At 42.6% G+C, this 25,744-nt stretch overlaps 2 protein-coding genes across 7 annotated transcripts in view; both read left to right on the top strand.

Annotated features, from left to right (window-relative positions):
• Nucleotides 1-5,709, top strand: part of ITM2B (integral membrane protein 2B) — a 72,992-nt gene extending 67,283 nt beyond the window's left edge. For all 4 annotated transcript variants that reach the window (XM_030200489.1, XM_030200488.1, XM_030200487.1 and 1 more), the window contains 2 exons: nt 3,604-3,754; nt 4,482-5,709. In XM_030200489.1, coding sequence (XP_030056349.1) covers nt 3,604-3,754; nt 4,482-4,570 — 240 coding nt within the window. In that variant the 3' untranslated portion in view covers nt 4,571-5,709. The remainder of the gene's footprint in view (nt 1-3,603; nt 3,755-4,481) is intronic.
• A 13,930-nt stretch (nt 5,710-19,639) lies between these two features.
• RB1 (RB transcriptional corepressor 1) overlaps nt 19,640-25,744 on the top strand; it is a 462,098-nt gene continuing 455,993 nt past the window's right edge. For all 3 annotated transcript variants that reach the window (XM_030200484.1, XM_030200483.1, XM_030200482.1), the window contains exon 1: nt 19,640-19,847. In XM_030200484.1, coding sequence (XP_030056344.1) covers nt 19,708-19,847 — 140 coding nt within the window. In that variant the 5' untranslated portion in view covers nt 19,640-19,707. The remainder of the gene's footprint in view (nt 19,848-25,744) is intronic.

Raw genomic sequence — 25,744 nt, 5'->3', positions numbered from 1 at the left:
TGGGGGAGGTTCAGGTTGTGGAACTCTTTAGCTGGTGGGGCTTGGGTATCCCTGCCAGCAAAGGTAAAATTTTAAATGGGTCTGAGGAGAGAGCGCAGACAGGAATGGGTGACCTCCCATTCCACCCCGGGGCCCCCCCAAAATGGGCTACTGGTTATGCCCTTGATAGAGAGTGATGGTGGATGAGAGAGAGGTCACCTGCATGGAGAATTTTGAGGACACGGAACTTGTATTTCACACGATAAGGAATGGAGAGCCAATGATGTTGAATGAATAATGGGGTGATACAGTCAAATTTGCTGGCATGGGAGAAAAGTCTGAGGGCAGTGTTCTGAACTGTTTGTAATGTCCACACACACAATAGTGTGTGTGGACAACTGAAATATATGGTGTTAACAGTAGCCTAGATAGTAAGAGTGAAGCAGGGTCATTTGTGAAGCCTTATCCAGGAAATGATGGACAATACAAAATTGTCTGGGAACCGAAAATCAGGATTGTACTAAGGTTGCAATATGTGGGTCTAATGAGAGTTCTTGAACTAGAACCACCCCAAGTTATTGAAATTGAGTGACTAGGGTTAGTGGAAGGCTGTTGATCGAAGGGGAAGCTAAGGAGAGAGTGTCGGATCTTTCTATGATCTAGAATGCAGCAGACCTTGAGTGATTGAGGACTAAAAAGTTCTCATGTGCCGATGCTCAAAACCTAATGCTGGCGCTAGAGACGATTAGTACCAGGCTAGTGCCAGCGTTGCTGTGCACAGAAGGCTCTAGCACAGGAAACAACGTGGGCACCAAAGATTAGTGCAGATTGCATTTAAATGTAGGCAAATAGATGTAAATGAGGTCATTAGCTATTCCCTTCCAATGCTCAGAGGAACAGCACACAAAACACCCTGCCCTAACACTGGAAACCTACTGCCAGTTCTGAGGTCAGTGGAGGGGTTAGAAGAGAAGATTTCTCATGATTTTCCTTTTAAAATCTGCCTTTTAAATTTTATTTGAAAGAGGAAAGAAGTCCGTGCATGTCTCTGAGCACCGGTGGCGAGGAACAAATGTGTAGGGAGTCCAAGCAAAACCTAAAGTGGAAGCACACATTGGTGCCTGTTTTCTGCACTTAAATATAAGATTTCAAGTGAAAAAAATTTGAAAAGCTTATATTTAAGGAGCAGAAGAACAGCACTGTGTGCCTACGTTTCAGGGTTTGAAAGGCATGTGCACAAGAGCTTTGCTTACTGCACGTTCCTCCCCTTTGCACAGCAGACATATTATTTGCATACTATTAACGCTGAGCATTGGGAAGTTATTTTTGTGCACTGGTTCTGTGGTATTTTCCGGTGCTGTTCCCTATAGCGCCGGAGTTCTGAGCATTGGCCTATCAGAGAGCATCTGTTACTGAGAAAAGAGGAAAACCATTGTAAAACCTGACTAGGCACTATCTCCTTTACTGGCCAAGAAGTAGGGAGTGGTCCAGTAGTTCAAACACAGCAGATAGGTCCAGGGAGACAAATAACGCCAATTATAGCCCATAATTGGTTATTAATGCCAATTAGCAGCTCATTAATCAATCAAGAACATAAGAACATAAAAACATAAGAGTAGTCATACTGGGTCAGACCAGTGGTCCATCTAGCCCAGTATCCTGTTTTCCAAACAGTGGCCAAGCCATGTCACAAATACCCGGCAGAAACCCAAATCATGGCAACACTCCATACTACAAATCCCAGGGCAAGCAGTTGCTTCCCATGTCTGTCTCAATAGCAGGAATTTTTCCAAACCTTTTTTAAACCCAGATACAATCCTCCAGCAAAGAGTTACAGAGCTCGAGTGAAAAAAATATTTCCTCCTATTTGTTTTAAAAGTATTTCCATGTAACTTCCTTGAGTGTCCCCTAGTCTTTGTACTTTTGGAACGAGTAAAAAAAAATCGATTTACTTCTACTCGCTCTACACCACTCAGGATTTTGTAGACCTCAATCATCTCCCCTCCTCCGTCTCTTTTCCAAGTTATGTGCGTAACTGACAGCAACTTTTTCTTCCTTTTTGGAACATCTGAAAACATTTGTGATACAGGCTCAGTTCAGACAAAGGGCTGAAGCGTGTTTGCCCACTATGTTACCAAAGATAATTTGTCAGCCCAGTCCATAAACTTCTTAGGGGCCCTTTTACTAAGCCGCGTATGAGGATTTGATGAGTTCTCTGGTTTGTGGCCAGCACACACTGATGATCAGAGTACCCATGCATTTCTTTCCTTTGGCATGCTTAAAAGATATGTAGCCCTAGAACTAAAGCCCAAGCTTGTCCATTAGTTCATTCTTCCAGAGTCTCCACGTGTCAAGCAAAACAGAAGAAGTATTTTTGAAGTTTGGATCCAAAGTCTGTGTTATCATTATCCAATACAGATTACAAGTACGAATAAATTAAACGTTTCTTTCCAATTATAGGTATTTTAATATCATGTAATTATTCTGTTGGTTGTAGTGTTTCCTCAGTGGAGGTCATGGAGAAATGAGTGTATTGATCTGCAGTTCAAGGTGTAAATTTTTGGTGTTTCAAGCTTCGCAAAAATAGCAACAGCATGGCCACAGTATTGCTGAAAATAACGTTGTGGAATTTTGTTGATGCCACTGGGATAAATACAGTTGCACCCTTTTACGTTACAAGAACAGTTTATACAGAGTTCAAAAACAAATTCTGGTCTTAGTGCATTTCTATCTGAGTAGCAGTATGAAGGTTAAATTTAAGGGATACTTAACAGGGATTTGCTACTCCCAAAGCTGTTATGTAGTAATTTTCCATGTGTCTCAGAATTCTTAGCCAAACACTTGCTGGGTTAGCTTTTGGAGATACTTTAGGTATGGTGATCAGATATTTTTTTCCTGTTAGTATCTCTGTCTTGTCTGCTTTTCGAATAAGAGTTCCTTTTAGCTAAAGGAAAAAAAAAAAACAGGTGGCAAGAGAACATGCAAGGCAATGATAGAGAAGGCGCATGGCAGCAATGTACCTTAGAATGTGTGACCAGAAAAAGAAAACTTTACAAAATTACTCCCTAATGAAAAAGTTGAGAAAAAAATTGCAAAATTAATTGATTCATAATGCAGGAAGGCATTTAAAACTGCTTTCTTTGGATATAGTTCAACTGCTGTATTAAAGTCTGGTCTTCCTCTTTCTTCTGTAGTTGACCAGTGATAGACCATACAGTCCTTGACTCATTTTTTGGAATTAGAGTGAAAGATTGATTAACATGCAGGAAAAAAAATAATCTAAATGAACAGCATGTTTTGTCTTTAAGTTGCATTAAGAGAAGTTGTCAATACTTAGTGCAGAATCTACAACTATGTACCTATCTGAAATTCTAGGCAAATAACAAAGCATCCATACATAGTAAAATAACATAAAACACATACCATACAATAAAGAAAATTTAAACTTATTCAACTTGACCGACCAAGGACACTGTCTCTAAATTTCTTTGAGTGTGCTCAGAAATTTGTATCTGTGTACTGTTCTTTATCGGCTTGTAACTGGCATTCAAGTTCAAATTAGCACATTTATGTCTCTTATATGGTTAGCATGTTAATTAATCTGATGGTGTTTTCTTAACATAGGCTGGAAAGTACATGCCTCGCTCATACCTGATACGTGAACAAATGATCATTACTGAACAGATTGAAAATGTGGATCACTTGGGTGTTTTCGTCTCTCAGATGTGCCGTGGGAAAAAAACCTACAAACTGAAACGTAAAGAGAATGCACAAGGTACCACTATTAAATGTTTAAAATAATGGAAATTAAGGGAAAATTTCAGAGAGTCACTCCAATGGCTTCCACTCCAAGAAACATGGGTAAAGATCGCAGCCTGGCTGATTCTGCTGCTGTAGTGATAGTGGCACCCAAAGTACCTGGGGGTGGGAGGAGGGATTGGACGTCTAGCTTTATTATGGATGTAAGGACGTTTAGGGGGGAAGTTATCAACACAGGATATTGTTAAGATGTGTTATTTTACTGTTAATCCCAGTTATTAGTAACTACATCTCATTGCATAAAATGAGACCTGTGGTAAAATGACAGCCCACAGTGATAACCACACCCCTTAGAAGTGCAGTGTTGTAGCTACAGTGGGCAGAGGCCCACCCAAACACCACACGATATAGGTATAGAAGTCTCTCCCTTCCTTCTCCCTCTCCTGGTGCACCATCTCCCTATCTCAGTTCTCCTCTCAGTCCTTCTCCCGTCGGGCATCTCTCTGTCTTGACTCAGACCACCATGCTCTGTTATCTCCCTCCAGTCACCCCCTCCCCTCAAACCTTTGATTCGCATAGCATCCACAACTGTCAGTTGTGAAACACAGCACAGCAGCTCACGGAGGCTTGCGCTGATGCGCTCTTGTTTGCAAGGTGTGCCCTGTGTGGGGTAGGGTGGGATTACAGCCTGTCTCTCTCTCCCTCTCTCTCTCTAAGCACAAATTTTTTTTGTTTCCCCACAGGAATCCAGAAACGTAATGTTGGCAACTGTCACAAGATTCTTCACTTTGAAGGCAGACTTGCAGTGGAAACACTTATTTGCGAACAGTAAATTACAAGTGGATGCAGTATTTTGATAGCATGGTTCTTTCTCTTTTTACTATGTGCTGTGATTACCTTCTTTCCTCAACAATACATTTGAATGTTATTTGTAGATAGGCCTGTTTTGTTTTAACTGACACTACAATTTAATGAACTGCTTAAAACTATTTTGTTTTATATATATTTTGCACCTAAAAACTGTCTTCCTCGAACAAACGTTTGACCCAAAGTGGTTTACAGCGAACAAAACAGTACAGTAATCAACTATGTTATCATTATTATAATATAGTACATCAATAATATACTATAGTACACAAACAAATCTAGGATATACCCCTAAAAATATAAATGTAACCTGTGTGTGTAGAATGAGGCGTATTTTCAAAGCACATAGATATACAAAGTTCCTATGGAACTTTGTAAGTTTAAGTTCTTTGAAAATGAGCCCCAATAGCATTTTGTAGACTTGAGTAGGTATTTATAAAATTGCCTAGGGACATACCTGCATAAACATAGGGGCCAATTTACCAAGATGTAGGTGTCACACTGGGGCACGCTTAGCGCCAATTTTATAACATCATTTAGGTATGCTTAAGATGTTTTAAAATACTAGCACAAGCCACCTGGGCATGGCAAAATTTAGGTGAGCCCACTTATAATAGATCAATGGCTGATCTCAGTTGGTGTGCCTAAGTGCGCCATGCAATATGTGCGACTGATAGTATTCTATAAGTTGCGCGTGACACTTAGCAACACTCCCATGGCCTGTTCATGATCCGCCCCTGTGTACACCCCCTCACAGTTACACACAATGTAACTTTGGCACACACTTTATAGAATAGTGCCTAGCACTTACACTCATAAATGTCAATTACCGTATATACTTGAATATAAGTCGAGAAATCCCCACCCCTCAAAAAAGAACAAAAATTACCTTTTGGCTTATATTTGAGTCCTGTGGTGTGCAGCTGATGCTGTGGGAAGGAGAAGCAGAGTCCTTCACTCCACAATGTCCTCGTATCACCAGTCCGGGGTAGGTAGCTCTCCCAGCTGACTCTTCTTCGCGTTTGGCTGGAGCGGAGGCCATAAGCATCTGTGCTTACTCGAGGCCTGCTGGCTCCTGCCCCCTCTGAAACAGGAAGTTAAGGGGCAGGAGGAAGGTAAGGGCAAAAATTCTGCATTCTATGGTGGAGGGGGGAAGAAAGAAACACTTCAATATAAACCCTCTGGTTTATACTTGAGTTAAGTTTCCCCCCCCCTTTTTGGTGTGAAAATTGTTATCTTGGTTTATACATGGAATTGGTGCCTCTGACGTGCATAAATGCTAGCATTATATAAACTGTTAGTAGGTGCCAAGTTATAGAGGGGGGTCTTTTACTAAAGCTTAGCTCAAGTTATCTGCAGCAGGGCCCATAGGAATAAAATGGGCCCTGCTGCAGATAACTCGAGCTAAGCTTTAGTAAAAGACCTCCAGAATGAGGGGGCTGTTGCCTCTTTTATGTGCTACGGGGGTAATTTTATAAAAGGCTGCCTATCTGAGAATTCCAATGTTATACCTATTATACCAAGACAATATAAGTGTCTATGTGCTGTTATAAAATAGGCAGCCAGAATCTATCTCCAATAGAATTCAAATTCTCATGCACAAATTAACACCTCCTCCAAAGGTGTTAATGTGTGCATCTACTTGACAGGTGTACTCAGGTATTTTTTTTAAATACAATCACAGCTCCACTCCTGTACCATCTACACCACACCTCTGAGAATATCTCTGCTTGACGTACTTATAAGTACATGCCATCTTGTTGGTCTGTATACTTCAAGGAGGTTTAATTGACAGGAGATGGTGGGTGCGTGCTTGGTCCTCTAACTGGCCTGAAGCCAGTAGGTGGAGCTTGCTGCCATATTGAGTCACTCAAAACAATACCAAATGCTTATTAGAAATAAGGACCGCCTATGTGTGGCTTGGCATGGACCAGTAGTTTGCTTTGAGTATATCAAGAAGTTGGCTACGGCTTCAGCCTTGTCACATGACGTTGTCTCCTGTCAATTAAACCTCCTTGGTATACTTATTCACACATATGCAGTTCTATAACTCCTATTTTCCATCTAATTTACATGCAGAAAATGCCTTGTAAAACTATTCCCAACATGTATAGTCTTTGCTAAGCACATATTGTGAGGGTTTTTATGCATGATAATATTTTTATTGATTTTAATTGATTATATATGTTTTTATAGAACTCACCTAGATTTGAAGATAGAATGGGCAATAAATATTTAAATAAATAAATCATTCACAAAGTGTTACTCCTGTCTTGGAAGAGGTGCATCTTTATACAGGAGCTTTCCAGTATGCTGTCTTATAAATGTTTCTTGCTCTTATACAATATTAACCACTGTGGGGTAGATATTCAGCTGGAGACGGTGAGCATGCCTTTAGCCACCACTGGCATTATTCCCAGATCTTCAATGCTGGGCCATGTCTGGGCATTAGCATTGAATATTTGGGTTTATGAACTAATGTGATATTCAGCACTTAACCACCTAAGCAACGCATTCTGTTTTATGTGGTTCGATTTGGTTGCTTAACAAGTGCTGAATATCAGCACTTAACTGCATATGTGCTCCCGGACTGCCCATAAAATAGCTGTCTTTCAGTATATCTGTCAGTGCTGATACCATTTTTAAAGCACTACTGGATGCACACAGCATTGTACAGTGGCTATAAGTAGTTGGGTACAAGATGTCTCTGCCACAAAGAGCTTACAGTCTAAGAACCTCAAGATACAGTGACTTGCCCAAGGTCAAAAGGCGTGCCAGAAGCAGGATTTGAACCCTTGCTTCAGTGGTTCTTAGCGCAGAGCTCTAATCACTGGGGCCACTTCCCTCTACTACTACTACTACTATTTAGCATTTCTATAGCGCTACAAGGCATACGCAGCGCTGTACAAACATAGAAGAAAGACAGTCCCTGCTCAAAGAGCTTACAATCTAATAGACAAAAAATAAATAAAGTAAGCAAATCAAATCAATTAATGTGAACGGGAAGGAAGAGAGGAGGGTAGGTGGAGGCGAGTGGTTACAAGTGGTTACGAGTCAAAAGCAATGTTAAAGAGGTGGGTTTTCAGTCTAGATTTAAAGGTGGCCAAGGATGGGGCAAGACGTAGGGGCTCAGGAAGTTTATTCCAGGCGTAGGGTGCAGCGAGATAGAAGGCGCGAAGTCTGGAGTTGGCAGTAGTGGAGAAGGGAACAGATAAGAAGGATTTATCCATGGAGCGGAGTGCACGGGAAGGGGTGTAGGGAAGGACGAGTGTGGAGAGATACTGGGGAGCAGCAGAGTGAATACATTTATAGGTTAGTAGAAGAAGTTTGAACAGGATGCGAAAACGGATAGGGAGCCAGTGAAGGGTCTTGAGGAGAGGGGTAGTATGAGTAAAGCGACCCTGGCGGAAGATGAGACGGGCAGCAGAGTTTTGAACCTCTCTGGTACCTACTTCTCTTTATAGAATAGACTTCAAATAGGTGCTTTCCTAGCACCTAAATCTAGGCGCCCCTTAGAATTCCCCTCTATAGAAGCAATTCTTTAAGTGGGTGCCTCCATTTTGATATACCAAGGCTGCATGGTAAGGGTTTATCTATAACTGAACCTAGATGCCTAGATTCCATTATAGAATACTGGCACACTTAACTTTTAAGGCGCCTACAGTTACACCATCCTTAGAGCCTTCGAAAGTACAGGCATTTAAATGCAGCAGGGATGTGCATAACATACAGTATTTTGTAAGTTACCCACTTCAAGCGGGAGACACACCTATGTCCTGCCCATGCTCTGCCCCTGTGTATGCCCCCCCTTGCAAATATGTGCAATAAGAATAGCGCCTAAGCACACTGATAGTATCTATATGGATAAGTGCTAGTATTCTATACATTTTTGTGCATAATGCACATGCAAATGTAAGCGCCTAAGTGATAGAATTGCTGTTTATCGTGTATTTAAAATTTGCTAAACCTTATCTGGTCAAGGCAGCTTACAGACTCAAATTGCCATTTTTCTCTCTGTGTGCCTGCTTTGTGCATGTCTATATCCGAGGGCAATTTTGTAAGAGACCTCTTGAACATATAAAACACTGTTCTACATTCTCAGGTCCTTTATAAAATTACATCCATGTATCTAGTTGTATCTCAAGTAGAGGCATATAGGAAAACAGTTATGGTCCCGTAGCTACAAAGAGAAAAGTCTTTCTTTTTTTTAGAATTCTCTTGTATTTATCTTTATTAATATGATCACCAAATTGATGTTTTAATGTCAGCTCCCTTTGTAAGAATTTCTTAGATACAAACATTCAGATGTAACTACTAAATTTTATACAATTTATGTACAGATAATACAGGTCTTTTACAACCTTTTGGTCTAAACTGTGTGTCTCATTTGAAGCTTTTTAGGTGGGTGCAGACCCGAATAAAACGTAATTGATCATTTGGAAATGAAACAAAGGAGAGATGTGAACATTGTACAATGCCTAATTTCCTACATGGGTGCTGAAATTTACGTATGGTTATGATTATTAACCAATAACAGAGCAGCTTTCAAAATGTTAGACATCAACCAATGGCAGGACACCTTTCAAAGATACTCAGTGGGATCACAGTTTGCTCAAACCCCTCTCAGACTTCAACTGACCTGGCCTCTGTCAAAAATAAAGAGAAATGAGAATTCTAATTGAAAGCACATACAAAGAATAAGTTGGAGTTCACTGATGCCCTGATGATTAGAAGCAAATGCGTGCGCTAGAGGCCAATAGCGCCTGTGTTTGCTGCTGCTCAATGATCAGAGCTGGCGAGTGTGTATAACGCGCTTACCAGCTCTGAACACAAGTGCATGCTAAACAGGACATTACCTATTTCTCTCCAATTCTCAGCAGGCAGTGCTCCGGCAGCAAACCCTACACCAGCTAGACTTTGTGGAGCATTGGGGAGCCCTGTCCACCCCCACAAGACAGCAACATGGAAGGCAGGAGGTCCAGTGCAGCAAACCCTACGCCAGCTAGTTTGCAGAGCATTGGGGGGCCCTGTCCAGCATGCATTTGCATGCTTGCAGCCCCCCCCCCCCAAGCCCCATCATCCCCCCCCCCCCCCCGAGCGACATGGGAGGCAGGAGGTCCAGCGCAGCAAGCCTTACACCAGCTAGAGTTTGCAGAGCATTGGGGAGCCCTGTCCAGCATGCATTTGCATGCTTGCAGCCTCCCCCAACACCCCATCCGGGGACAGCGACACGAAGGCTCAGGAGGCTGGAGGTCTGGTGGATCTCCAGCCCCCTCTAAACCCCCCAACACCCAAAAAATAATCCCTGGTGGCCCAAGTGGGCTGCTACCCCAACCCCATCCTCCCTGGTGGTCTAGCAGAGCCCGCCCCCCTCCCCCCATACCTCTCCGATGGAGGAGGGAGTAGCATAATCCCTCCTCATCCAGTGATGCCTTCAAAATGGCGATACACTGGGCGGGACTTCTGTACCATGTAAGGGAGAAACTCCGCCATACCTCCAGCCCCTGTGTTGCTGTCTGGTGGGGGGAGCCTGGAGTTGTGGCTGGACGAGTTCAGGAGGTCCCATGGCCCTTCTTCTCGTTTCATAGATCTGGGCTTGCTCAGGCACAATCCTTCCTCACTTTTCCCCTATGATCAGAGCCAATAGTATGCCTATATTTGCATGCTATTAGCTCTGATCATAGGGGAGGTATAGCCCTGTGCTGTTCTGGCGCTATTTTTAGAGCGCTGTTATGATCATCTGGTTGTGAGTGAGTTGGGTGGATGTAAGAGCAACTAATAAGGTGTTGATAGTACCAGTGGTAATTTTCTGACAAGTCATACCAGATTGGTGGACTGGAACCTTCTGGAATTTGCTTTCTTTCCCCATTGTAGCTGGAGTAAAAGGTGGCCATAACTTGGTACCTCTTTTTTTTTTTTTTTTGAAGAAAATCTTACAGGATACTGCTACATATAAAACCATCAGAACACAGTTACATAATAAATGATGACAGATAAAGACCTGCACGGTCCATCTCCCCTGCCCAATAAGGCATTTAAAGCTGTACCGGCTGCTCCATACAGTTTATACTCCCTCTGTGCCTTAGTTTAGGGTTGTACCTATCACTGCATAGAGGTTGCACTCTTCTATGCCTTGTTTAAACTGTGAAGGTCATTTAAGTTTTGCTTTGATTCCCTTCTCTTTATTTTTAAGAATCTTCTATGTTTATCCCATTAGTTTTTGAGTTCCGTCACTGTTTTTGACCTCACTAACTCCACTGAGAGGGTATTCCAGGCATCTACTACTATCTCTATAAAGCATGGGTGTAGACTGGGGGGGGGGGCGAGGGGGGCAGTGTCCCCCCAAACGCCGAAGACGATTTAATCTACTTTCCCGCAGCGGCGAACGGGCGGGCGACGCGTAAAAGCAGCAAGCAAGCAGCCAGGCTCGAGTTCCTGAATCCTGCCCTCTCAGCGTCCCGCCCGCCTGAAAGGAAATGACATCAGAGGAGGGCGGGATGTAGAGAGGGCAGGATTCAGGAAGTCGAGCCTGGCTGCTTGCTTGCTGCTTTTACGCGTCGCCCACTGTGTCCTGAGACTCCTGCGTGTGTTGTTGACGGTCGGTGAGGGAGCGCGAGGTGGAGCGGGAATAGAGTTTTTTTGTACCGAGTGAGGCAATGGCGGTCAGTGGAGACAGTGAGTTGGCGGTTTCTTCATTAGTGGAGAGTCTACAAACGTGGTGCTGAGATATCCATGGCAGTGCATCATAGGAGTGCTGAAATCATTGCTGATGAGGTGGAAGTGGTGAAAAACGAAATGATCAGACAACAAAAGGTAGAAAAGTATTTTATTCAGAATTTAATTGGAATATGTCAGCTTTTGGAAATGTGCATCTGTGGTATGGGAAAGGGGGTGGGGAAATACTAGTGGAGAGGAAGAGGGAGTGCTGGGTAAGGAGGAAGGGAGAAAGAGCTGGCTTTTTTGGGAATAACCATAATGTATATGTATATCTCATACATATTCATTATGGTTATTCCCCCAAAAAAGCCAGCTCTTGCACCCTTCCTTCCCTCCTCCATATTAGCATAATTTGCATATACAAATATGCAAATTAATATGCTAATATGCCCCACCCCTTCCTTTGCCCCCCCCCCCCCCCCCCCCCCCCCCCCCCAAATGAAACAGTCAAACTACGCCTATGCTATAAAGGTATTTCCACCCTGTAACCTCAGTTTGTGTCCTCTTGCTCTACCGCCTCCCCATCTCTGAAAAAGATTTGTTTGTATATTAATACATGTAAAGTATTTTCTGTATCATATCTCCCTTATCCGGTGTGGGTTTTTTTCTAGTAAAAAAGGTGCCGATACTCAAAGCCCGTAACGAACACTATATAACTCTTCTTCTCTACGATTCTCCAACGTATCTGTAACACATGATCCTCTTTGATAATAACATCACTTTATCTGTTTTTCATTGAAGGCGACTAACGCCTCACTATGTAAGCCACATTGAGCCTGCAAATAGGTGGGAAAATGTGGGGAACAAATGTAACAAACAAAATACTAGGCCGACTCTTGGAGTAGGGTGATCACTGAGGGACCCAGCCCACAATAGCCAGGCCCCCTGCAACCAGCCACAGAATCTAAGAAAAGGCAGAATTAGCATGCAGAGCCTGGGTTCTTTCATCAATACTTGAGAGGTATGGGTCAGTTTTAGCACACAGTGGAAAAGGTGCCGGTATTTAGTGCCCCCAAATACCTGCTGAATAAAGCCCTGCCCTAACCCTCCTTTCCACATACTCTCTGCTCCTCATCCCAACAACTTTAGCTGCATATGTAGGAGATAATTTTGTAACAGGATGCCTGTGTGAGAAGTCCAAAATGGTGTCTATTTTAAACCTGTTTTACAAAGGTAACATGAGTGCCTATGTGCTTTTATGAACTAGTCTCCCAGAACCAGCCCAAACAGTGACTACGTGGACAATTTTACACCTGCAGTGACAAAAAATAGAAAAAGGTATGTGTACTTTATGCGTATACCTTCCCAAACTACACCCTTGGGAAAGCCTATATGAAAATCTCATAAAAGTAGGAACGCAGTTTTATATTTAAATCCCTTTATTCCAAAAATACAACACAGTAGCATGCTCAAGCACAAAGTATAACATGTTCCAACAAATATTTCCAGCATATCATTATGGAAAGAGAAAACACCACTCTGTTTACTAAGTGACGCTAGTGGTGCGCTAATGCCGACACAGCCCATTCACTTTGTATGGGCTGTGTCGGCATTGCCACGTGGCTTAGTAAACAGGGGAGTTAATTTTTCAAACTTTTCTCTCCTCCCCCACCCCAAACCCACACATGCTTGCTTCCCAAGCAAAAAAGTCAGCAAAAACAGTCATACATTTAAAAAACAGCTTCGTGCTACAGGTGACAGGGGCATTTTCGATATGACGTCTGAATCCAACTTTGGACGTTTTGCTGAAAATGTCCAAAAATCAAATAGTGAAAATTAAATTTTTCAAACTAGAAAAACGTCATCTTTTTTGTTTGAAAATGACCATTTCCTAGATGTTGTGCTTAGTACTTAAATCTTTTTGGATCATTTAAAAAAAAAAAAAAAAGAAAAAAAACCCCGTCCAAGTGAAAAATGCACTAGATCAAGCTACTACTACTACTATTTAACATTTCTAAAGCGCTACTAGGGTTACTAGATCAAGCAATTGGGACGTAGGTGGATCTAGCTTTCCTAGTAGACTGGCCACACAAGCATCCCAGCAGAGTAGTGGGGCACCCTAGGGGGCACTGCCGTGGACTTCACATAAAAGGTCCTAGGTACACATCTCACCATTACTCCCTTATATTGTATGGTGAACCCTGCAAAATCCACAAAAAACCTACTGTATGCAACTATACACCACTACAATAGCCCGTTTATTACTATACCGTCACTTCTTGCATAGCAAATCAGAACGGTTTACATCTTTAAAAATACAAATAATATTCTAACATAAAAGAAATTCATTTTATGATAGGACAGCACTAACAAAAACTTCCATACCAAAGAGAGGACAAAACAATTCATTCTATCAATCATACACATCACATCAGTCAATACTATTTCCTTTGGTACCATATATTCCCTGTTCAATTGTTATATTTTCTTTCTTTCCTGAGTGGTTCTCTAGATAGGCAGCGCTAAATTTCAAAGGCTTTTTCAAAGAAATAGGTTTTCAAGGCCTTAAGAAAGAGCATAAATGATTCTTCCACCTTGATACATTTTGGGAGGGAGTTCCACAATGATGGTGATTGAAAGAAAAAGGCTGAGGCTTGGGTTGATTCCCACCTAGCTCTCGAGGGAGGTGGAATTACCAGCCTGTTCCCAGTGGTATATGTGGAATAGTTAAATTTGCAAGATAGGATGGTGTAGCTGAGTGAAGCACTTTATATGTAAGGATCAGGGGTGTATCTGCGTGGGGCCACAGGGGCCTGGACCCCCTTACCGCCGCCAACCCTCCCCCACCGTTGCCGTGGGTACCTTTGCTGGCGGGGGACCCCAACCCACCCCCCCCCCCCCCCAGCCGAGGTCCGCTTCCTCCTGCCGCTTTTAAGTTCTTCTTCGTCCTAGGCTCCGTCACTCTGTGATGTTCAAAGAAGCTGGCGCACCTACCTCAATCCACTTCGGAGTCTGACGTCGCTGCACGTTGTACGTGCAGGACGTAAGATTCACAGAAACAGAGTCTGTGAGTCTGACATCCTGCACGTACAACATGCAGCGACGTCAGACTCCGAAAGTGGATTGAGGTAGCAGCGCCAGCTTCTTTGAACAGCAAGGATTGACATAGCCTAGGACGAAGAACTTAAAAGCGGCAGGAGGAAGCGGACCTCGGCTGGCGGGGGTTGTGGTCCCCCGCCAGCAAAGGTAGGTGACGGCGGCAGGGGGGGGTCGGCAATGGTGGCCCGGGGGGGGGGCCAGAAATGGCGGCGGCGGGGCAATAATGTGCCCCCTCACTCTGGCTCCGGTCCCCGCTACCGCCGACTTTCAGATACGCCCCTGGTAAGGATAAGAACCTTAAATGAAATTTTTAGATAGATCGGGATCCAATCAAGCTGACGTAGTAAAGGCGTAGCCTTATCGTATCTTGAGGCTCTACAAATTATACGAGCAGCTGTATTTTGAATAGTTTGTAAATGTTTCTAATTGAATTTGGTAATGCCCGCATAAATATTACAATAATCAAGACGTGTCGTAATGTAAGCGTAAGCTAAAATACGCAGTGAATTATTATTTTTTTTGTTACATTTGTACCCCGCACTTTCCCACTCATAGCAGGTTCAATGTGGCTTACATATTATATACAGGTACTTATTTGTACCTGGTGCAATGGAGGGTTAAGTGACTTGCCCAGAGTATTTCTAATAGAACGTAATTGTCTTAGATGATAGGACTGTTTTCCTACTTCTGATATCTGATCAGTGAACGATAGAGCTGAGTCTATAATCACACCTAAATATTTGACAGATTGTACCGGAACAATTTGGTTATGGGCCTGGGTCACTTTCTCTACAGTGCACTGCACCCACCACTAGGCTATTCAAGGATCCTGCTTGCTGCTCAGGACTGGCCATATCATCTGAAGCTGTCACAGAGGCTGGTATGTTTCATGTACATCTTTGTGGGGTAGGAAGAAGTCAGTGACTACTGAAGGAGTAAGGGGGTGTCATTCCTTTATTTCTGCCTTGGTCTTCTGGTCATTTAGGGCACTTTTTTTTGTGGCTTATTTGTTAATAAAACAGGCCTAGACCAAAATGTCCAACTTAGAGCCCTGGATGTTTTTGTTTTGTTCCATTATGGCAGAAAAACGTCCAAGTGTTAGGAATGCCCATATCCTGCCCTTAACACACCCCTGACACGCTTCCTTGTGATTTGGGCGCACTTCTGACGGACTTCATAGAAAAATGTCTAAAAATTGTTTTTGAAAATATTAATTTGGATGTTTTGTGAGAAAAACGTCCAAATGCAGATTTATGCCATTTTTTGGATGCTTTTCTCTTTTCAAAATTACCCTGAAAGTATTCCAAAAGGCTTCCCATGTAATAATAAGTTTTTTTCTCTGGAATCAAGTCTAGATTATTCATCTGCTGCTGCTTCATGCAGAACAATGTGATCATTTCAGACCTCCAATGAGCAAGAGAGGGTGGCTCAGGCTGCAACCAATAAAACAAAATACACTTTTACCCCATCAACGTCAACCATCTTAAAAAGCCTTTCAGTCCTGTTGGGAGAGGATGGGAGAGCAAAAAAATATCAAATAATTTTTTAAGATCCAAATGCCAAGTAACATCGCACAGTTTAAAAAAACATCGCACAGTTTAAAAAAAAAACCCTTTTTTCTTTTTAAAACAGGTTTTGTGTGTGGGAAAAAAAAGCTTTATGAAACCACCTTTGAAATGGATGGCTCAGTCACTCTGGAAGAATGTAATCTATCAATTGCAAATACCTGTGTGTGTAAATGCAAAGTAAAACTTCCTGAAGCCTTGTGTATTCTTGTTCCCAAGCCAGTCAGCTTGCGTAGTGTGTTAAAGACAAAATTGTTTGTAATATTTACAAATATATGGCAACCTATCCCTATAACTATGCTTGTAAACCTACTCATATAGCACACATCCAGTGTGACTTCTTTTCTTCCACAGATCAACATGTGCAGAATTTAGTGGTGTAGCTATGGGTGGGACTGAGGTGGGCACAGGCCCACCCATTTTTGGCTCTGGCCCAACCAGCAGTAGCACTTCTGCGGCATCCCAGCATCTCCCCTCCTGTCTCTAAACCCCATTCCTCCCCGGTGTATCTTATAAGCATCCCTGGTGCCTACAGTGATTCATTTTTGCTGCCTGCGCCAGGCCCGCAGACTTACATCTGCCATGTCCTGCCTTTGCTGATGTTTCCTATTTATTGGGATGTGGCAGATGGAAGACTGTGGGCCCAGCGCAGGCAGCAAAAATGAATCACTGTAGGCAGTAAAAATGAATTGCTGCAGGTATTATTGGTCTGGCCACTGGTGCAGATATACTGTATGCTGGTACATTAGTTTTCTTCAGACACGTGAAGCCGCTGTTACATCCGCACACAGCTGTTAACTGTAAAGTTGCAGGAACTTGCTATTGTCACAGACAAAAAGAACAAACTAGTGGTAAAGCCCAAAAACTGGCATTAAATGCTCTCAACTCATTCTTCTATCCTGTCATGGACCTGGTGGTGAATTTCTTGCATTGTGTGTGTTAAATCCCCCTCTTTACTTCTGTGCATTGCAGAGGAATACCTCATGGCTTTGTTTCCATCAATTTTATTATATTTTACATTCATGTGTACTGCGGGAGTTAACTGCCACAGTGAACACCTTTCTGCACTGTGCAGCTAGTATCCTTGTTAACCATGGTTCTGCCTGCAGTAGCTTTCTGCAATGGCCTCTTAGATTGTAAGCACCCCATAGATAGGGAAATATCTGTTGTATCTGAATGTAACTCACCTTGGGGGATCAACGCAGAAAGCCACACCGTAGAACCAAATGTACGGCTTCTATCAGGAGATTAGTGAGAAAATATTCCATGACAATGAAGTACGCTGAGATGCAAATTCAAAGTGTGCAGAATTTGCATGCTGATCAGGGAAAGTCTGCACACACAGGTTCTGTGTTATGGGCGGCTTCTCTAAGCATATGTCTGAAGAAGATGAAAGCGTCAGCACACATCTGTTTGTAAACTAGAACGTTTTGTGAATGAACATCAGCCTCACAAAATCTTCTTGCACATAGAATACTGATGCACAGATATATGCTGGTACTTTTCTTTGGACATGTGTCAGTGAAGTCTCTGTACAGCTATTACTTCCATTCTGTTTTTTTTTTTAAGCTGCAGGTCTATATGAATGCAGAAACAATTTAAAACTAGCAGTAAATGCTGCAAAGTGGCATAAAATCTTCTTCACTAACTTTTCGATGCTGCCAAGGTCTTGGTGGTGAATTTCTTGAATTGTGTATATATTAAAATTCCATGGTGGACAAATACCTAATAGCCTCATCACCATTCGCCTTACTATAGGGTGCACCCATGTATACCGCAGGAGTTAACTGCCAGGGTAAACCCCTGTTTGCATTGTGCGGCTAGTAATGTGTGTGTAGAATGATCATTCACTGTGCAGCTCTGTCTTTTCATCCGCTTTCTGCATTGGCCGCCTTACTACAACTTTAAAAGGCGTGAGCTAAAATCCATATTGCCGAAGCAAGCAAGTGTGAGTGCCGGCATTGGTGGCTGAAGCACGCCACCAACTTAAGCACTGCTCGGGTAGGGACTCGGGCAACAAATCTCTTCAGCTGTCGGGGCTTGGGATTCCCACCGACCATTACACCGGTGCTGTAATTTTTGGAGAGCCCAAGTTCCTCCCTCCCGTGGCTATACCCCATCCTATAAAATTGTGCAGAAGTGCTACTACCACTACTTAACATTCGTAAAGCGCTACTAGGGTTACGCTGCGCTGTACAATTTAACAAAGAAGGATATTCCCTGCTCAACAGAGCTTACAATCTAAAGGACGAAATGTCAAGTTGGGGCAGTCTAGATTTCCTGAGTATGAGTACACTCATATCACCCCTCTCCTCAAGTCACTTCATTGGCTTCCGATCAGGTACCGCATTCAATTCAAGCTTCTGCTACTAACCTACAAATGTACTCGATCTGCAGCCCCTCATTACCTCTCAACCCTCATCTCCCCTTACGTTCCTACCCTTAACCTCCGCTCTCAAGACAAATCCCTCCTTTCAGTACCCTTCTCCACCACCGCCAACTCCAGGCTCCGCCCTTTCTGCCTCGCCTCACCCCACGTGTGGAATAAACTCCCCGAGCCCATACGCCAGGCCCCCTCCCTGCCAATCTTCAAATCTCTGCTTAAAGCCCACCTGTTCAATGTCGCCTTCGGCACCTAACCTCTACACCTCTACCCACGAAATCTAGACTGCCCCAACTTGACATTTCGTTCTTTAGATCGTAAGCTCTTTTGAGCAGGGACCATCCTTCTTTGTTTATTTTGTACAGCGCTGCGTAACCCTAGTAGCGCTCTAGAAATGTTAAGTAGTAGTAGTAGGTTTAATTATGTGCCGAAGGCGACATTGAAGAGGTGGGCTTTGAGTAAGGATTTGAAGATGGGCAGGGAGTTTATTTCACACATAGGGTGAGAAGAGGCAGAAAGGGCGGAGCCTGGAGTTGGCGGTGGTGGAGATGGGTGCTATAGTGTATAACTCCAAGGAGGTGTAAAAATGGGAGGAGCACGGACAGCCAGCTATGGGATTGCTATTATCCTATTCATGCTCCACTAAAACTTGGGCCTACGGTTGGGGAGGGAATCAAGTACAAATTTTCAGCTTCCAAATACACACGGTCATTTTAGGCTGAAATCCAAACCATATCAAACTTAAAACCACCTTTTGGCCGAAACAGAAACTGGACAGAAAAGGGATTTAGGGCTGGCTTTGGCGCAGTACCCAACACCGAAATTTGTCCGGTCTCTAGTATTTTATAATGGCTTAGGGTCGCCTAAGTGCCGTTGGGATTGGCGCTCATCATGCCCAACTGTGGCGCCTAATTCGAAGCACCAAGTTAAGTAAAAGCGTTATCAATTTAAGTTGTCCAGGCCAGGGAGGTGCACTTTCAGCTGTCTTTGCCATCTCCAATCCCTTTTGAAAAGCTGGCGCCTATGCGTTAAAGAACCGTGCGCTTTCAACAAGGTTTCGAATGGTAGCTATCGCTGCTCCAATGCCACACACCGGCCAGGGAAGAAGATTTATTACCTCCCTTCCATGTCACCATAAAGAAAAGCGGCCACTGCCCAGCAAACAGTTGCAAGAAGAGCGCGGTGCTGCTACGTTCAGATCTTACCGTGAGCGCCTTTGCTCCTGACAGACGTGACAGCTGATTGGCTCCACCCCCTCTGCTGGAGCGTCAGTGGGCGGAAGTGACGTTTTCCCGCGGTTTGCGAGCGAACCGTAGCGGAGGGCGAGGAAGTAGGGGGGGTTGCAGTTTACTGTGCTGTGCATTATAGGATTGTAACCAAGGAGTTTTAATAACTATAATGACAAACCGCCGGGAGAGTTACGGTGCAGGTGTCATACCGCCCAAGAGCCAGGGCAGACCGGGGAATCTTGGTCCGGAATACTCTCTGTGTACTAATATGTCTGTCTGTGAGCAGGAATCTGCAGGCGCCCCGGAGAGGTAAGAAGTGCAGTCCCCGCGGAGACGGGAGGTGTGAAAGCTGCCAGCCATCCGTTCTTCCTCTACTTTAGTAAGATTCTTTCTCGCCTCCTCTCGCCATCTATTGCCTTTCCCCTTGCTGTCCAGCTTCTATTTGTCTATTTTCCCAGCTTTCTTTTCTCCTCAGGTGGCCACTATTCATTACTCCCTTCCTGTCAATCCACTTTCTCTCTCCTCTTCCAACTTTCTTCCCCATAACCTCATCTGCTTTCAGCCGCCCCTCCACCAGTTTATCTTTTATCTTTTACTGTCTATTTGGTTTTTTTTTTTGTCTCTTTTCTTAACATTCACGCTGTCTCCTTGCTGTGTATAACCATCCATTTAATCTTCCTTCCAAACAAGTTTCCAAACGTACAACAGGAAAGATCAAAACTTTCAGAAACTGCAGTGAGGTGTGAGGTATTGAGTGAGCACTCTAGATATTTGCTTGTATTTATTAGTTTCCTCTTGAATGTTACCCTTTTTTTGTTCTGATGCCAGTGCTGTTGTTGTCAAGACTCGTCTATAGTTAAGTGCTGATTCATGCATGTTCACTGTCCAAATCTGAACCCAAAAAATTATTTCCCATTCACCCACTTATTCAATAGTGCAGATCAGTTCCTGATCACTTTATGCTATCAAACTTTAAAAGAAACTTTTGTTAAGAGAGCAAAGATCAGCTATTTGAAAACAGTGTTTATGGAGAAGGTATGTCAGCCATCATTATTTTCTGAGTTCTGGAAAGCTGTAAAGTTCAGACTTTTCATACATAATCTTTTATTTTAAAAAGTGTTTTCTCTTTATGCATTGTTGTTTATTTTACATACCACTAACCTGCATTGGCTCTAAATTGTAGTTATTGAATATATAAGGTATATTGGGACTCATCCCCCCTGGAAACAGCTGTTGTATTCCTTTCTGTGGCCTTCAGTGTAGGAGGGGTTTGGGGGTATTTTTTGCTGACAGGGAGAAGATATGATTGAGGACCTTTATAGTGCACATTTCACAAGAACTGAAGCACAATTCTAAATAGACAAATCTTTATTCTAAATAAACTTATATGGTGACAATTGCACAGGCAGTACATTTAGTATTTTTATTTATTTGTTACATTTGTATCCTACATTTTCCCACCTTTTTGCAGGCTCAATGTGGCTTACATATTACTGTTAACGGCGTTAGCCGATTCCAGTCTGAACAAGTACATGGTACGAATGAATACAAAGTGATATTGTGGTAGAATGAGGTACATGTATGGTAGGTACAATTGGGGAGAACTTAGAGAGGGAAAGGGGGAAGAAGAGTCAGGTAATGTCCGTTACGGTCTTTGGTTACATTGTGTCGCAAGTGTTCAGGTATTTTTATGTTGGGTCGGTGGGGTATGCTGTTCTGAACAGGTCTGTCTTTAGTGCTTTCCAAAAATTTAGGTGGTCGAGCGTGGTTTTTACTGCTTTTGGCAATGCATTCCATAGTTGTGCGCTTAGGTAGGAAAAGCTGGATGCATAGGTGTATTTGTATTTGAGTCCTTTGCTGCTTAGGTAGTGGAGGTTTAGGTATGATCGTGCAGATTTTGTTGGCAGGTCGATGAGGTCTGTCATGTATCCCAGTGCCTCGCCATAAATAATTTTATGAACAGTCATGCAGATTTTGAAAGTGATACGTTCTTTGATTGGTAGTCAATTCAATTTTTCTTGGAGTAGTTTGGCACTGTCAAAATGTATTTTTCCAAGTATAAGCCAGGCTGCTGTGTTTTGGGCAGTCTGAAGCTTCTTTATGATTTGATCCTTGCATCCCGCATAGATTCCATTACAGTAATCTGCGTGGCTTAGTACCATTGACTGTATCAGGTTACGAAATATTTCCCTCGGTAAGAATGGTTTCATGCGTTTGAGTTTCCACATTGAGAAAAACATTTTCTTTATGGTGGATTTCGCTTGGGTCTCTAGTGATAGGTTATGGTCGATTGTTACTCTGAGAATTTTCAGGCTGTCTGAGATGGGGAGGGTGTATCCTGGGGTGTTAATGTTTGTGGGTTTGTATGTATTGTATTGGGATGAGATGATGAGACAGTGTATTTTTTTCTGTATTGTTTTAATTGGAATTCATTTGCCCATGAGTTCATGATGTTTAAGCTTAGCTTGATTTCGTTGGTGATTTCTGCCAGATCATGTTTGTAGGGGATGTATAATGTAATATCATCAGCATAGATAAATGGGTTAAGGCCTTGTGTGGATAAGGTCTTGGCTAGTGAAGTCATCATGAGGTTGAAAAGGATCGGTGATAGTGGTGATCCATTTGGTACTCTGCAGCTTGGTTTCCATGGGGATGATATGTTTTTGATTTCATTTGATATGTTTTTGTGGTTAGAAAACCCTTAATCCAATTGAGAGTGCCAACACTGATTCCGAAGTATTCTAGGAGTCTTAGCAGTATGTTATGGTTAATCATGTCGAACGCACTTGACGTGTCAAATTGGAGGAGGGGAATGCTCTTGCCTATTGCTATTTCCTGCTTGAATTTGGTTAGGAGAGTGAGTAGTACTGTTTCGGTGCTGTGTAGGGGTTGAAATCCTGATTGTGACTCATGTAGTTTAGTGAATTTGAGTTGTTTGGTCACCAGTCCTTCCATTAGTTTGACTACTAATGGGATAGATGCTACTAGGCGGTAGTTGGTAATGTCGTTTGTTTATTTTTCTTGGTGTCTTTTGTTATTAGGGTGAGCAGGATGTTGCCTTTTTCTTTAGGGTAGATACTCTTCTGAAGCATGAAGTTTAAGTGGGATGTGAGATCTGTTATGAAGCGGTGGGGGGCAGATATGGTAGGTGTTGCTAGTATTCTTTAACTTTGAAAGGAAACATATTCAATACAGCTCTATAGTGTTTCTTTTAAAAGAGTTTTGTAAAGGTTTGATTGTCCCAGGGATTTAAAATATCTGTTAGCTCAAAGTTCATTGGTTGAAATAGACTACTAAGACTAACGGTTTTGTCTCAAACTTCTGTCTGTGTTGTGGATTAATAATGTTAACACATTGAGCCTGCAAATAGGTGGGAAAATGTGGAATACAAATGCAGCAAATAAATAAAACAAAGAAATTGGTTACATTCCATGAACCAAACTCTAGTACCCAGGGATCTTGGTTCAAATTTGATTCTGGCATTCTCCAACCGTGGATCAAATATAGATGGGAGCCAAAGTATGAGATATGTGAGGTAGCAAATTTAGGGACCTGTTTACTAAGGTGCGCTAGCGTTTTTAGCGTGTGCTAAAAATGAACATGTGCTAATGCTAGAGACACCCTTACGCTAGCGCATCTACAGCATGGCTTAGTAAATGGGGCCCTTAGTCTGCTTTTTAAATTTTAAATATGATTGATTTTCTTATTCCAAGTATTTATAGTTTTACTTGTTTTTTTTTTTACTTTGTCCTTTTTTCCTTTTTTATATATATGGAGGAGTGGCCTAGTGGTTAGAGTGGTGGACTTTGGTCCTGGGGAACCGAGGAACTGAGTTCGATTCCCGGCACAGGCAGCTCCTTGTGACTCTGGGCAAGTCACTTAACTCTCCATTGCCCGCCGCATTGAGCCTGCCATGAGTGGGAAAGCACGGGGTACAAATGTAACAAAAAAATAAAAATTAAATATATATCTTTATGTATCACATTGCTGAACTACTAATAAATAAAATTATGTATTTATGTATTAAAAATTTTGTACAGAATAGTAAGGTTTTTAAATATTTTCCACATAATGGTTTTGCCTGATTGCGGAAGGGCTGTCTGGTAAGGTTTTGCCTCTTTGCGGATGATACTAAACTCTGCAACAGGGTGGACACCCTGGAGGGTGTGAATGACATGAGGAAGGACCTAGTGAAGCTAGAGGAATGGACCGATATTTGGCAACTAAAGTTGGGTCGCAAAAATCCGAGGGAACGGTACCGTATAGGGGGTGAAGTGCTTCAGTGTGCAAAGGAAGAGCGGGACTTGGGGGTGATTGTGTCTGATGACCTTAAAGCTTTCAAACAGTAGAAAAAGCGATGACCAAAGCCAGAAGGATGCTTGGGTGCATAAAGAGAGGTATGACCAGCAGGAAAAAGGAGGTGATAGTGCCCTTGTATAAGTCTCTGGTGAGGCCCCATTTGGAATACTGCGTGCAGATCTGGAGACCGCACCTACAGAAAGATATAAACAGGATGGAGTTGGTCCAGACGGCGGCTACGAAATTAGTAAGCGGTCTTGAATGCAAAAATTATAGGGACAGGCTTATGAACCTCAACATGTATATGCTGGAAGAGAGGAGGGAGAGAGGAGACATGATAGAAACGTTGAAATATCTCAAGGGCATTTTTGTACAGGAAGAGAACCTTTTCTAAATGAAGGAGAGCTCTGGAATGAGGGGGCGTATGACAGTTAAAAGGGAATAGGCTTTGGAGTAACCTAAGGAAGTATTATTTCACAGAAAGGGTGGTGGAGGCATGGAATGGCCTCCCGGTGGAGGTGGTGGAGTTGAGGACTGTTCCAGAATTTAAAAAGGCATGGGATAAGCGTGTGGGATCGCTTAGGAACAGGTAGAACTGGGGGTTACAGAGGATGGGCAGACTGGATGGGTCATATGGCCTTTATCTGCCGTCATGTTTCTATGTTTTTTTTAGTAAATATGCCGTTTCTTACACATGTGTGCAAGCCTTGACTGCATATTGGTAGCAGTGTCCTACACATGCATTTTTAAAGATATATTTTGTGTGTTTCACGGGTTCATCTAGCACATATTTGACAGTAGACATGGTACTGTATGTGGAAAAATTAATACATTTAGAGTTCCTTTTACTACGGAACTGTATGCTAAAAGGGCACTAACATGGGATGTGCTGGCGTGTCCCACGGTAGTTTTCTGCTCAGCGCGTGCTAATCCCACACTGAAAAATATTTAGTTTCCCGCACGGGAGGCATGCTCTTGACTAGAGAGTAGGTGTACCTGCACTAATTGGGTAGCATGGGCACATTACCACATGCTACCCAATTAGCGTGGGAGCCCTAACTGCCTCCTAAGCAGGTGAGGAAATTAGTGCGTGGCCACCAGAGCCTGGAACACGCTACCGAAAGACCTAAAATACATAAACTACTACTTAACATTCCAGAAACACTTGAAAGCTCACTTCTTCAGGAAAATCTTATGAACTCACATAGTCAAACTTAACAATAACAATGGCTGACCACACCACACAGTAGAAAACTTAGACTGAACAGAACACTGCCAATGTCCAACCCTAAACTGCTCGGTAACTTTCCAACATAACTAAAATGTAAGCCACATTGAACCTATACTAGTCTGGAAAATGTGGGGTACAAATGCTGAAATAAATAAAAAATGTGGTAAGGCAGCTATTTTACTGCCGTGCTAAAAGTAGCTGCAGTGCGCTGGAAACCCATGTGCTGACAACAGCACCAGCCACCTTTTAGCGGGACTTGATAAAAGAACCCCTTAGTCCTTTATATATTTGGTATTGTACGTATTTTATTATTTACATTTACATGTGTAATTTAGTTTTCATTTAGTCACATTTTGTATTCGTTTAGCTACAAGATTTGATACTTTCAGTTTTTCATCTATATTTTTGTTTGACTATTATGTTGTTTGTTCTAGAGATAACGACTCCTGACGCAGGCATTTACTTGCTGAAACACTGTTCCATGTCTCGTCTGATCTATTGTACCATACCTCTGGACATCATTTTTAAAAATTATTATTTTTTTAATCAATATTTTGACTCCCAGCTATATTTGACCCACGGTTGGAGCTTGCCAGCTCATACCTACTCTTTTCTTCTGACTTACTTCTGGAGTGTTTCATAGGGATCTTTATCTTCTCTGTCTTTTTGGACTAAA

The sequence above is a fragment of the Microcaecilia unicolor genome, chromosome 4, assembly GCF_901765095.1.
Source record: "Microcaecilia unicolor chromosome 4, aMicUni1.1, whole genome shotgun sequence".
In the NCBI taxonomy this organism is placed as follows: Eukaryota; Metazoa; Chordata; class Amphibia; order Gymnophiona; family Siphonopidae; genus Microcaecilia; species Microcaecilia unicolor.
This window is presented reverse-complemented; position numbering and strand designations above follow the sequence as displayed.